The 14,409-nt window shown below is 38.9% G+C and overlaps 1 protein-coding gene across 2 annotated transcripts in view; it reads right to left on the bottom strand.

The window, feature by feature from the left end:
• Window positions 1-10,295, bottom strand: part of NSD2 (nuclear receptor binding SET domain protein 2) — a 60,583-nt gene extending 50,288 nt beyond the window's left edge. For both annotated transcript variants that reach the window (XM_031060096.1, XM_031060095.1), the window contains exon 1: window positions 9,673-10,295. In XM_031060096.1, the coding sequence (XP_030915956.1) occupies window positions 9,673-10,269 (597 nt within the window). In that variant the 5' untranslated portion in view covers window positions 10,270-10,295. The remainder of the gene's footprint in view (window positions 1-9,672) is intronic.
• Between the last annotated feature and the right edge of the window lie 4,114 nt (window positions 10,296-14,409).

Raw genomic sequence — 14,409 nt, 5'->3', positions numbered from 1 at the left:
TCATCCCACAGAGAAATGGCTGCTCTCACTTTGTGACTGGGGACAAAAAGCTCATTAAATCAAACCACTTCAAACCCCAAAACTACAACTACAGCTGATCAAAAGCAGTGCAAACTCCTCTGTATGTACTATTGCTTCAAACAAAAAAATGTGGCAACTTAAGTTTGTTAAGAAATGGCCAGAGCTCATTCTATGCGATTCTGCCTATAAAAATAGAGTATCCTCACAACCCTAACTGCCTAAGTGGTTTTAAATTTTTAAGATTATAACGCACACATTATAGTGAATCTGTTTATCCCCAAAGGGCCTCTCAGATACTTGAATATGTTTATTCAAGTATCTCCCACATTCTAGGGTGTAGGGGAGTATATTCAGATATATGACAAGTGACTGAATATATTAAGAATAAAACTAGTTTTTTTCACTTGTTATATTCTGTTCACTACGTAATGGAAGAATGCTGCACAATTACATACTTGCAAACCACTGCCTAAGAGAGAATGTTTCAGGCAGAAGAGTAAAGAGTAAACCAGAACTTCACAAGATTAAGGAAAAATGTGGAATTATTACTACAAAATGGAGAAGGATGAAGAAACAAAGAAAGAAGCAATGAACTGGCAAAGTTTTATGTTTTATCTTCAGAAAACAGAAGAGGACACTACAACAGAGCATTCAAAAGACTGCAGTTCCCAAAAGGCCATTGCATCCATATCTGCACAATTAAATCTGCAACAACCTCATAAAATACACAGTGAGGTAAAGACTGCTGAGGGGGAAGAGGACATGAAATGTCTACCTCAGAACAGAAAAGCAAACAAACTCTATTCTGAACTGGCTTGTTAAGTTTTTAGATTTGTAATGATTTTATAGCAAACTAGACATTTAACTAAAATCTTCTAAATTTAATTTTGAGAGCAATTACATTAAATGTATTTCATCAAGTTATCTATCACTTTCTTCCATTACTAACCACTTACTTAATTTCTTCTATCACTAAAAGGGGGTCAAATCTGACAGTGCAAAAAACTATGTTTGCAGACGACAGTATATTCTTATCTTCCTGCCACAACCCAGATTATTTTTTTTCCCTCACCATGCTTAGATGGTAAAGCTATAAAATAATGTCAAAAAATGCTGAAGAAAATCACTGCAGATCTGAAAACTCTTCTGTGCTGGCTGAGGCTGTTTGAACCACATATGAAGTTTTATCACAATGGGTTTGTTTCTCCCATTTCTTCCCACAAACTCATCTAAAGCAGATAGTGAACAGCAGGCTGAGTGTCACCATGCAGGACCCTTCTCTCCAGGAGGGAAAGCAAACAAAAGACAATAAAATTCACTGAAGTTTAGACAGGGATGTATGGTTTTTTTCAGAATGTAGGTTGTGGATTTTAAAACAAGGCAGAAGTTCAAATTTGTCTTTCAAATCAAGCAGTAAACTCCTGGTTCCATTTCAATTTTTTTTTTCTGGCTTTGGTTCCCTCATTAGCAAGTCTCTAGCACATGAGAAAATTCCATTTAAAAGCAAATCTGTCTACTCAAATCAGTCTTCCTTTACCCAAACACTATATAAGCAAGTATTTCAGACATAAACTTAACATGATATTTTAGTAATTAGAACACAACTCTTCTTTCAGAGTAAAGAGCTGAAGAGAAACAGACTCAATCACTCACACATTCAGTAAAACGTGAGATCTGGAGCACTTCCCAATTCTCAGTCTTTCTTAAAAATATGGAGATTAGTTTCTTTCAGCTGTTTTACTGAATTTCTGCATTTTCATTTAGATGACCTCCTAAATTTTAAGTTACTGGCTTATTAATGAAAGGTTCCACGTTTCAGAAATTTAAACTAGATAATGTTTGATCACAATGAATATGCCCACCTTTTATAATGAGTATTAGAAAAAGATTTCTGCCTATATCCTGTGTATCTAACCTTCATCCACCCTCAAAGGTTTAAACTTTTGATGTGGTATCTGGGTATAAAAGACAGTGTGGATACAAGATGCTACAGAAATCTGTAAAAACATAACTGTAGAGCCATGAGGAACTTTGGCATGAGAAATGATTATTTCTGAACAATTTCCATATGAACTTCACACAGGATAACAGAGTGAAAGCTAAATCATCTCAGCATACCTACAGATTTTCAGAATGCCATATCCATATGTAGCTTGTTATCTGCATGTACCAAGTTTCACATTCTTCAAGATCAGAATCTATAACAGGACCTTATCTTTAGCACTCTTCAGAGTTTGACGCCCCTAGAGAGTTTTCCCAAGACACTTTCTGAACAGGTATCCTCCTCCTGGCAGCTCACAGACATCCAGGACAGCATGGCTACATGTTCTGAATCCTAATATTGTCAGAAAACTGAAAAACCCAAGTCCAGACAGCACTGCCAAAAGGCCACTACATTTACAGGACACTTTTCTGGTGAAGACAGAGACTTAGCTCTACCTTTCTTTTTTTAGTAACAAGAACACTTCTGAAAGCAGCTGACTAAGCTTAAACAGAACAAATAATTATGTGGCATAAAAGGGCTCTGTTAGTTAACTAATATTTTGACATAGTGCAAGTACTACTTTGCTTTAGAGATCAGACCTTTAAAATGAATTCCCACACCTAAAAGCAGGCACAAGAACTTCCACAGGTTCTCCTGTTACATTCACCTAGCAGGGCCTCCTCTTCTACAGATGAAATGCCAAGTCAGTGGTTAGTAAGTCTAAGACAGGTGGGGAAAGACAACCAAGAAAATCCTAAACAGACAAACATTACCTTAACTTGGCAATGCTGAAGCTTATTTCTGAAACATCCCTTGTTTCCAGCAATAAAAATGTACAGAAATTCTGGGAAACCCCAATCCCCCATGAATATTAAATTAGGGCAATCTTTGCAGTGCAAAATCACGATGCACATAACCAAAGTGCTGTCAATTCCACCAGAACTAAGATCCCAAATTGTTTCACTTCATCACAAGCATCCACAACATACACTCAAGTTGACATTTATTTACCAAACGAACAAAACAGAAAAAATAAACAAAATCAAGCTTTTTAGCATTAGTTGCTGCTATGAGGTCACAAATTCCCTTCCTCACAAGGAAGCAGAGAAGGGCTTGTTTAACAAAGATAAAGGCAAGATGCAGTTTTCCCTCTTCCAGTCAGCTTTCAAAATAGCAATTTTTAAAAACAGTCCTTCTGAGAAGGGAATTAATTTCTGATTATTGACAACATACAGTTTTAGCTACTAGTATTTTATGATGCATGGGAGTGCCACTCCTGTGGGAACTTTTGTTATTCACAAAAAGCAAAAATATAAGTTAGCCCAGTTGGATCCCTTTATTTGTAACTGTAAGATGATGAAAGATGGTAATAGACAAACATAAAATTAGTGTCTGTGGACAAAGACCTCTTTTGGAGAACTTAAAGTTCATCTGCCCTACATAAAATCCACTCTAAAACAAGGAAACTTGTAAAGGAGGTTGAACCCACTGCTCCAAGACAGATCAAAATATTTTGCTTTTGCTACTTTGCCTAAGGGTTACTACAAAATATCTTTCTTTCTTGACAGAAGGGAGCTATAAGGGCCAGAAATTACATCTGGTACAGATCACTAATGTTTCCCAAATATCTGCCTGTAAATCCATCCAAGTAACACAACCCTGAACTGCAGATCCAACTCCTTGCTACATGTGAGACTTAGACATGCATTATTTTGTTTAAGCAGAACACTGAGCAGAGCAACAGAAAGGCTAAAAGAAACCCAAACAGTTAAACAAGCAGCAAATTCCTTGCCAAACCAACCTACAGTGGTCAATACAGGAGGAGGAAAAGGAAAAGCTGAGATTTTAAATCATTTAAATCATGACATTACCTGTGCAACAACTGACAATAAATCTGGTCAGCTTATAAAACCAGAAACTGTCATTAATCTCTCAACACCATCTGCTGCTGACATGTAAAGGGAAGCTAGTTCTTCCAAAGATGGCTTACTCACCGCTTTACTTCATCTGTCGTGTCCACCATAATGCCCAAAAGACCAAAATAAAAAAGAAAAAGCTCTGGAATGCAAAAATCAATGATAAATATGAAAAAATGCAAGATATGCTGACATTCTTTGAATTGACTCAGCTACATCTGGTCAGCTCTTTTCTACAGAAACCTGGCCCAGTGTTCAGAAGCAGTCAGGAATCAATCATATGCTAAGTATTATTTATAATGAAAAATAATGAAATTGAGAACAATATAGAAAATCATTAACAGGCCACTGCATGCATTCACAAGACATTTATATTTTGAATGTCCTCTATTGTTCTGGTTCTTTATCCTAAAATAAAACACAAGACAGCAGAACCCAAAGGGCAGCACAGTGCAGAAACAGGATAACACAAAGTAGCATTCTGGAATTGCTTGTAAAATATGTGGAACGACACACCAGTACTGGACAAGCTGAAATTCAAAATAGAGCAGGTTTGTGAGAAATCTACACAATGACCAGCAACAGAAGTCCAGGATCCCTATTTCTATTATTATGGCAGATTCTAGCAAAACAAGTAGATAGCAAATTGAAAAGGTGAAAGAGCTGCTTTATTGCCCTGTTACTTCATGTACTGGATGCAAAAAGCTCAAACTGGCTCAAAAAGAACCTGAGGTCTCCTTCCATGAATTCATCCATCTACAGCTATTACCTACAAAGTCACCAGCTCCAGAAAGCTCTGAGTCACAAACTGCTGGAGGCTGAGTATATCCAAAAGGAGCATCACTCCATGATTTGCAGTATCTGTATTCCCCATTATGCCTCCTCCACTGAACCCTACCCCGAGCAGAGGTGCTGAATTAAATGGCTCCTTGATCCAACTTGGTAGTGCTATTCTTAGATAGTATTTTTGTCAACACTTCAAGATATTACTTCATACTCCATTTGGATTCTCCCACCAATGTGTTTATGAAGAAAGAGGACAAAAATGTATTTAGGGAACACTTCTTGGGACAACAGTTTTACGTAAAAAGTGCACTTAAATCAGCCACTTTTACATACAAGAACAGGAAGTCTGCTATGGAAAGCCTGAACAAATACTCAGGTTTTCTGCAATTAATTTTGTAGCCACTCTAAGAATACTCACAGCTTCTAATCTCCCCTCAAACCAGTACAATGCTGTATGCTTTTCAGGGCTTCTTAAAGAACAAGTGGTTCTTTAAGATACTTTCCCCAATGAGGCATTAAGAAAAAACAATTTAAGTACTGAAGTAACAATTACTGCTGCACATCATGAGCTGCTTAGCACTAACAAGTTCTCAAGGCACAGCTAAATTTAATCCTTTACTATGGGCTAATGCAAAACAGTATTTCAGAAACTCTTTCAAAAAGGGTAAGAAGTTATTTCTCTTGTTTCTGAAGAGATTTTTAGGATTACTCCTCCTTTGGGATCTTGGTGACATCAGCCAGACAGTCTGTGTAATCACTTGCCTGAAGACAGGATCTGATACCTCAAGACAGTCTATTAAAAAGGAAAACATAATTGAGTTCATTTTATCCTACAACTACAGATTCTGACTCCTGTGGCAGCTTAGCTGCACATTTTGTCACAAGTACAGTAACTGTACTTTACCAGGAATTCCTAACAACTGATGATAAGAAACAATCAAGTTCTTCCCATTTTTCTTTTTGAAATTAAGACAAAATGAGCAATCTTGGGGTCCGTCTGTACCATCTGCAATGGGATAATAAAACATTCAATAAACTCCATTCTCCAATATTACAAAAGGAACTTGTTGCTTTGTGCTGGCCTCTACCTGATTAGATGCAAACATCAGAGAAATATCCTCACCTTCAGTGGTCCCCATCTTCCTGCATTTAGTTACCACAGGCACTATTAGAAGATCATTCTCAGACTGTTTCAGTTCTACCCTTACTGGGTTTTTAAATCTTTGCCAGTTTGTAGATAATGGATATAATGGAGCTAGCCAGAAAGTTTTTCTCTGTGAAGGTGAAATGGCAACATAAACATATGACAAGGACTAGTGGAATTCCTCCAGCAATTTGCAATTGCCCCCCATGTAGCTACTGCAAGGTCATTAAAGGCCATATCCTGCAGAGAGAGAGAGTAAAAACCTGCCAAGTTTCTGGTATAATACTAGAAGAGAACTGCAAGAAAAGTGGATAGGAAGCTATGTGGAAGGTATAGTTTTTGGATCATGTACATGCATTACACAGCTGGAAACCTTAAACCAGAAAGTAGAGCAGATGTGGACTTCCAGGTTTGTTCTGGACGTAGTGCTGCTGCTTTTGTGAGCTACTGCACCCGTGCTGGGAAGCCAGGCCAGGAAGGCCAGCCAAAAGGGCAAACTGCCACTTGTAAACCCATCCCAGCTTCTGCAGAACGAGCTCAGATGTGCCAGGATCAGAGACTGGGCTGCTCCCACGGTCAGAGAGCACAGACCTACCCAGGGACCCCCAGCACGAGAGCTGCACATGGATGTACTCTCTGTTTCCTGTACAGAAACTCTGCATTGCTCTAGGGATCATACTGGGATTACTTCATATTAATATATGAAATAAACCTCTGCTGTTCTCCTCCAAACAGGACTGCTTCACTTCTAACACAAGCAATGAGTAAAAAAATCTCATTCATCACTGGCAAACAGCGACTTGGAAAGCAGTCAGGATAAATCCCAGTCCCAGGGCACCCTGGCACATGAGCAGCTCCAGGAGCCCACGATTCTGGCATTGATTCAAACCTCTAAGGTGATACCCACCACCCATAACAGAACATCCAGGGGTGCAATGCCTTGGCTTTGAAGAAACCAAGCCTTATCATGAGAGGCCTGAATTTTAAAGTAAACTCCTCAGGTGGAGAGAAGAAGAGTGAAAAGAGGGAGGGGAGGAGGAAAGAGGCACAGGTTGTCCCACTTCATCTCCTTTACCCTGGGAAAATGAAAGCAGTACAGCTGTTTCTCAGAGGCCTGGAAAAGCTGGTGGTTATCAACAGAAATCTAACTCACAACAGAGCTGGGCAGACCACATTTATTCCCAGCTGAAAACTAACTCACAGACAATGTTTTAATAGCCTTCATTTCTCTTAACAAAAATGCCCAAACAACAAGAACCCAACAGCAGAGCACTGGAACATTGGTTACATGATATGCCTCTCACCTCAGTGCAATAGTAATCTGCTGTGTCCATCAGAGAGAGATATAATTACCCTACACAAAAGGCAGCATTTGAAACAGGGTGATTTTTGTTAAATCAAAAGAATAAGAGGCTGGACAACAAGAAATTGAGAGAGAAACCAGATGAAAAATAAAACCAGACAAACAGGTTCTGCATTAACTTGTAACCTACAATAAACAGGTACCTGAGTGCAAAATTAATCAGCTTTTACTCTAAGGATATTTACCTAATTTCCACTTTGCAGCCACAATCGGCTACATAAAACCACAGTATGATGCACTAACATTAAGGCTTTGGATGCTGGCCATGGAGTTTCAGGCTGCAGCCTGAAACCAAAGAACACTGATAATAAGACATTACAGTTATCATCACAGAAAACACATGTATGTCACAAGCCTGACAAGTACACGTGGACAAACATTTGAAACGTCTCCTTCACGTGTTCCCTCATATTTGTTTTTCCTTATTTTAAACCTGCACAGTTGCAAATCCTCCCTGTGACAGGAAGAATAGGTTTTTTACAATCAAGGAGTTATATCATAAAATAACATCTTGCAACCTTTAAATGCTTCTCCTTTTGACCTTTGTGCTTTAAAGCGCACTATGCTAGGAAAAAAAAGAAGCCAGAAGTGTGACCCTGTGTTTCAAACTCTCTGAAAAGAGCAGGGTTGCCATATTGCAAGGGCTGAGATGGAGCAGGTGGTTGCCTCGATTGGGTAGCTCGGTAGCTCAGGGGTTTGGCACAGGAGCAAATAACCCTATCACTCAGCAGCCACTGAGCCCCAACCACTCTGGGAAGCAGTCTTGATGTGGTTTTCTCCTGATCATTTCTGCCCAAAAGATAACTCAAAGAAGCCAGACAAATCTTTCTTTTCATTTTATATGAACTGTGCATGAGGAAAAATTAAAGGCCACTCTCAATGGACAACCAATGTAAAGGGCTTCAGAACAAACTGCATAGGTGGACATATTAAATATCACCTCCTCCTTCTGAAAAAAACCAAACTAACAAACCCACACAAATATGCTTCAGTTGTCAATGCTATTAAACATGCCACCTCCTAGACCAATTTATCCTTATTAACAATGAGCTGGACAAAGAATTACTCAAAATATCGACTCTGCCCATACCTTTTACCTCTGAGTAATGATTCAGAAAAGTCTGAACCAGTTAGTGTTAAAACATTCTCCTTAACTAAATTAAGGAAAACAAACTCTTGAACAACATTCCTGAAAACATGAGTATTGATAATTTTAGGATAAATTACGCATTCAAACCATAAACAAACGATAAATATTTCTGATACCTAGAAACACATTTACACAGTTCTCATTTATTATTTAGTTTTATTGAAAAGAACTGCAAATAAAATCAGCAATACAGCAACTCTGTTTCTTTTCTGTATTTGTGACCTTGGAAGAAAGTAACAATCAACAGGGCTGTGTTAATGGCAGGACTGGATGGTCTTAAGCGGTATTTTTCAGCCCACGATTCCATGATTAACTGGAGCTGACAGAACACCGTAACATACGTTCTGTGTTTAAGGTGTGCAAAACCAGGACCTTTCAACAATCCAAAGCATTCATTAACATTCACCATTGTTATACAACACCATTCTGAATTATTCACTGAGAAACTTAGTATACATAGAAGTATCCCTGCTATGTAGGGTTTTTCCTCTGAAATAAAGTTATTGCAAACCACATTCCTTTAAATGGAGCCTAGCAATAAAAGCTAAGTAAAGGGGGAAAAGGGTTCCCAGCAGAATTCTTATTTACAATCTAGTAAGGCAAATTAAAAAAAGTTTAAACATTACTGCCAATGTTTAAAAGAAGTAAAAAACCAAAGAGCTTGACCACAAAATTAATGACACCAAATACAAGATCTAGATATTTTCAATTAAAATAAGTCACTAGGTTATAGCAAGCAAACCAGCTCTTTTCAAATCACAAATAGGCATAGGGACTACATTCCAATTAGCAAACTCTGATGGCCAAGAGGCTGGCTGATCAGCCAGCTGACTGCTGAGTATATTTTTGTTTTAATTCAGAACCAGAAATAGAGAAAAAGGTGGGCTTTTTTTCTGAAACATCTGCTTATTAAGAAGCCAGAATACCTCATTCTCCAGGAGTTCAAGACCATCTCTACGTCCTCAGTTTCCTTGCTCAGGTGCACATCCTGAGTAGGTCTTGGCTACATGTCTAGAGGAAGTTTCTGTTTCATATATCACATACTCCCACATGCCCTGATTTACTCTGGAGACTTACTTTACTGATATGGAAACTGAATTTATGGGGCATTCCTATCCTGGGGAAGAAACAGGTACCAGAACTAGAGTGCATCTGTTCTTTTTTTGAGACAAAGTGAGGCATAGAAAATTACTCCCTCCGTTTTGTGAGGCACCTACTAAATGCCTGATGATGAGCATACAACACTGAAACTCCTGTATGATTAACAAACCTCACAAAACACAGAAAACATAAAAAAAAAAGTACTACCTTCTTTTCAGTGGTGCTTGAAGTCTTTGATACTAATGCTGTTTCAACAAGACCCTGCTCAAGTAAGGAGTCATATTTTATGCTTCTTTTTCTGCTTCTCCTCTCCTTGTTTGCTGGCTTTTGTTCATTTTCCTCTGACTGAGACACATCTGCACCATTGTCTCCACAAATGGAGGACTCGAAAAGAGGCTTCCCATTCATGTAGGTTTTAGTGATTTTCAGCTTTATTTCTGGAGAGCCATTCTTGATAGGAGTAGTGTTGGGGGGTGTTCCAACTCCCTTTATTTCCTGAGGTTCAAAGCGCAGCTTGGCATCCTGGGCCCCGGACTCGCCATTAAACACCCGAGAGGTCAGATCTTTCAATTTATCAGCTGGAATAAATGGAAGAGTCTCATGGCCATTATATTTTTGCATGACACCTTCCTGTAAGGTGGCAGAAAGTTGTGCTTTGCCCAAGTACACAGAACATTCACGATTCACTTCACAATTCTGAGGTTTCCCATTGGTATTTCCAAGGATTTCTGGTACCTGCTTCATTTTGATGCAGTTAATTTTTTGAGTTAACAGTTGAGAACTTCTTTTGATGCTAAAGTCCATTCAGCCCAATGTTTCCAGTCTTACACTGCTATATTAAAGACAAAAAGACAAAAAATATTTTAAACAAGAAATGTCAAAAGCTTTTAAGTATTCAGACAGACATCAGCACTAATATAAAACTCAACATACTTCATTAGTTTTACTAAAAAAAGCTTTGTTTACAATCTTCAGAGGCAAAATGCCTCAGTATCTGTTAATATGCATTACAAAAGAATTCCAAGAAAAACAGATCTATGAATCATCAATTTTATTAAATCGAAAGTGGAAAGCAAAATCACAGCTTTCATTTTAACCATTTGTTAACCATCTACAGCATGAGTGTTGCTTATAACTACACAAAGGTACTGCACTATATAAAACAAGTAAGAGGTTAGACCTAAGATAATATCATTACTAACAACATAAACCAGATGAGTTTATCTCCAAGAGGTTGTGAAACCCCACAGCTGTGTTCCTGTAGCACCTACACTATGGACAGCAGAATCACAAGCTTCCCTTCCTCACTCTCCAAACTTCAAACATCCATCAAAACACACCCCCTGCAGAAACACCACAGCTCAGTCTCCAGACATTTCTCAAAGCATTCTGGCTGTAAGAATGAATAAAGAGTGAGCCTTCTGGGCCAGGAACACCAGCCCACTGGAAAACAGCTAATCCCTCAGGCCAGTGATGGTACTGGACAAAATTCAAATGATCAAAGCAACTCCTGGAATTTCAGATTTTTCATGGCAACAATATCATCTAACACTCACTTTTCATATAGTAATTTGCAAACATGCAACAAGCTAAAACTGCACTATCTTCTGCCTTAAACAGGTTCTCCGAGGGCTCTAACAGCTAACCCTGCCTATGTCAACATTACACCACTGTAGCAAACAAACCAATCTGGCAGAATGACTCCTTTGTGCTCCTAAACCAGGCAAGATGATGGTTTCAATTTTTAAAATTCACCTGCATAGATTCTTCATATTACTGGGTCCAGTATATACACGATATAGAAAAATACACCACCATAAATATTATGAAAGCTCAGCACAATAATCATCATATCCATGCTCAAGGTAACCAATTTCATATATGATTAAGTCCAAGAACTGTCACATCGAATCAAAATTTCATCAAATCTAGTCTCCCATGCTTCCAAAAAAGTGCAGCAAAAACCATGATGAATAACTATTGAATTGTCAGTTGCTATGGGAGAAATCACTTCTGAGTCTCACCTTGTTTATTAATGCACACAATTATAATGCTTACAACTGGCATAGTCCTCCAACTTGCATTTTTGATAGCTCTACATCAGGAGTAGCAATGTAAACATGTTCATAACTGAGCACTGCTGCAGCCTGCCAAAGCTTCTTAAGATGACAAGCTTGAATTCAAAGCAGCTGACGAACATGAAACCTTTTCATTTACAAAGATGTAGAAAAAAAATTTAAAAACCATTAACTCCATCACTCCTTAGCAAGTGGTCCCATCTCCCTAACATGCTGCTCTAAAATATCTACAAGATAAAAGTGTGTCTTTACACACAAGCTATATAGACTCATTTGAGAGATGAAAACCCTTCTCCCTCCAGGCACAAACAGCAGCCTGAAAATCTGCCATTAAACAAGGCAAGGACAGCAAGTGTGCCTGAACTCCAAGTGAATCTGCAAGAGAAAAAAATTCTAGTTTGTCTTTAGCCAGATGAAATCTGAATTACCAATAAAATCTCTGATAAAATGAGTAGAAAGCAGCCAACTATATTAACTCTTCTTAAGAAGAATCAGAGATAAAAGGAAACTCAAAACTCAATCAGAACAGAATAAATGACTAAACCTAAAGAGAACTCGTGTCCTTTCACAGTATATTCTTTGAAAACATGGACATGAGACAAACTCTCAACCCAATTAATAACATGACAGTGTTTCATGTGTGATTCAGCAGACAACTGAAATCACGTTTCCCTTAAGAAACAACTAGTGACAAATTCTATAAATCTCTGTGCAAAAGGGAAACCTGCTGGGAAGCACATCACATAGTTACAGAGAGCAAAATTCCTTAGAAAACCCGCCAAAACCAAGAACAAAACCACCAAACCAGCGGTCTATTGCTAAATCTGTATATCCATCGCAGGGATCCCTAACGGAGCAAAGCAGAGATGGGATTTGGGCATCCAAGTTCCCAATTCCCTGCGGGGCCGGGAGCGGCTCCGTGCGGCCGCTGCGCCCTCCAGTGGGCGCCGGGCTCGGCGCGGCTCTTCCCGGCCCAGGAGCATTTCAGGAGGGATCCATAAACTGATCAGGGCATGGATGGGTTTCTGCATCGGGCCAGCTGCATCTTCTAACCCACAGTTTGTTCTGTGCGGGTGAATTATAAATCTTACTCTCATCACATACGTCTTGAAGCTACAGAGCCATTAAGCTTGAGGCACGCCTCCAAAAAAGCAGTAAATAATCCAGTGAGAGACTGCGTTAGTGGTGCACTCCATCTCAGGACACTGATGAATTACAATGGGTATCTTAAGAATGTCAAAACATAAAAATTGCCATAGTCACAGAATAACTTAGGCTGGAAGGGATTTCCTCAGATCATCTACTCCGACCCCTTGCTTAAGCCAGATCAAACTTCTCAAGGCCTTGTCTGAACAATGACCCGCAGATAACCAAATTAAAAGCTATGGCTTAAAAAAAAAATCAAGTTATTCTCTTTCTAGCTAGTAAACCTAACAGTATGCACTCCATATCACAAAAACAAAACCAATCAACCAACAAAAAACCCCAAAACAACAACAACAACAAACCAGAAACCAAAACAAAAAGACCAATAAGTAAAAGACCCTGAACTTTTAGCAGTTACCTTGATTTGCTCGATCCATCTGAAGATACACAGATTTCAAGAACTTCAGTGAGTGAAGGTTCAGTTAATGACTCTCACTAATACAGGTCACTAAAAACAGCTGAAAGCACTGAAAAAGGCTCCTCAAATCACTGGAGCCTAGAGAGAACAAATCCAGGAGTAATACTGGTAAAAGGAGGAAGTTAATGTACCCACAACAATCGTAAATGGGAAAATGAAGACAAAGGCAGTCATTTGAAACTGTAAGATATCAGAACCAGGAGATACAGATTATAGAACATGGGAAACAGACCACGTTTGTACAAAGATTTAATGGAACCAAATGAGTAGAGGCTTAAAGTAAGAGGCAGAATAATGGGCTAAGATAACAGATGTGAGTACCTAACAGAAAATATAATCCCATGGGGAGATGAGACACGTAGACAGCAATCTGCAGGTTAGTCACCATCTCTAGGACAACCAGTGGGATGGAAATTAGTGATACACATCTCAGTCCTCCTTGCAAAAAATAAGCTACATTGTGGAATCTGGGTAAAAGAAAGAAAATCTACACATGGGAATAGCAAAGGGTTTCAGGGAAGAAGACCAAAATTGTAGCCAGGTACAGTTTGCACCACCTTTACTATACAAAACTTCATGGTAACACTATAAAAAACAGAAGGAAATGAACTAGGCCCTTTGTGAGAGGAGGGGACAGAGCAGGAAAGAAGGGGCAAGGAGAAAATAACCACCAACCAAGCAGTGCTGCTGTGAGTTTGGGAATAATGCAAGGAGAACTAGAAGACAAGAAATGAAGGAATGAAGTAAGATAGATCACAGACAAGATCTGGTTGATTCAAGTTGTAAGAGTAAGGTCCTGAAGCAGCTGAGCATACAATTAGATTTGGTAGCTAAAATCAAGTGCACTCATGCTGGACCATGGTACCACACAGGAGCAAAAGCAATCCCTTATCTTTTTCTAGATGACTCTGTATCTATTGAAAAGGAAAGTGGGGGGGAGGGCAGGGAAAGGAAGGGGACAAAAGCATCACACGCCAGTAGCAGCTAATGAGCTTAAGCCAGTATCGTCCCATACTGAATGTCTGGTGACTCAACAAGCACCATTTTCACTAACAAAGGGGGAAAAAAACCATTATAACCATGAGTCTCCTGAATAAACATGATATTTTGGCTTGTGAACAAATAGCTTTCAGTATGGAAAAGAAGATTTCTTATCAGATGAAGGTCTCTAGAATTTTTAAACACACAATGACAACTGGACAATCCTTGAAGTGGCTTCGTACACATCTTCATACTAAAAAA

This window comes from Geospiza fortis, unplaced genomic scaffold, assembly GCF_000277835.1.
Source record: "Geospiza fortis unplaced genomic scaffold, GeoFor_1.0 scaffold147, whole genome shotgun sequence".
Taxonomy (NCBI): domain Eukaryota; kingdom Metazoa; phylum Chordata; class Aves; order Passeriformes; family Thraupidae; genus Geospiza; species Geospiza fortis.
Note: the sequence above shows the minus strand (reverse complement) of the source record. Positions and strands in the feature narration are given on the sequence as shown.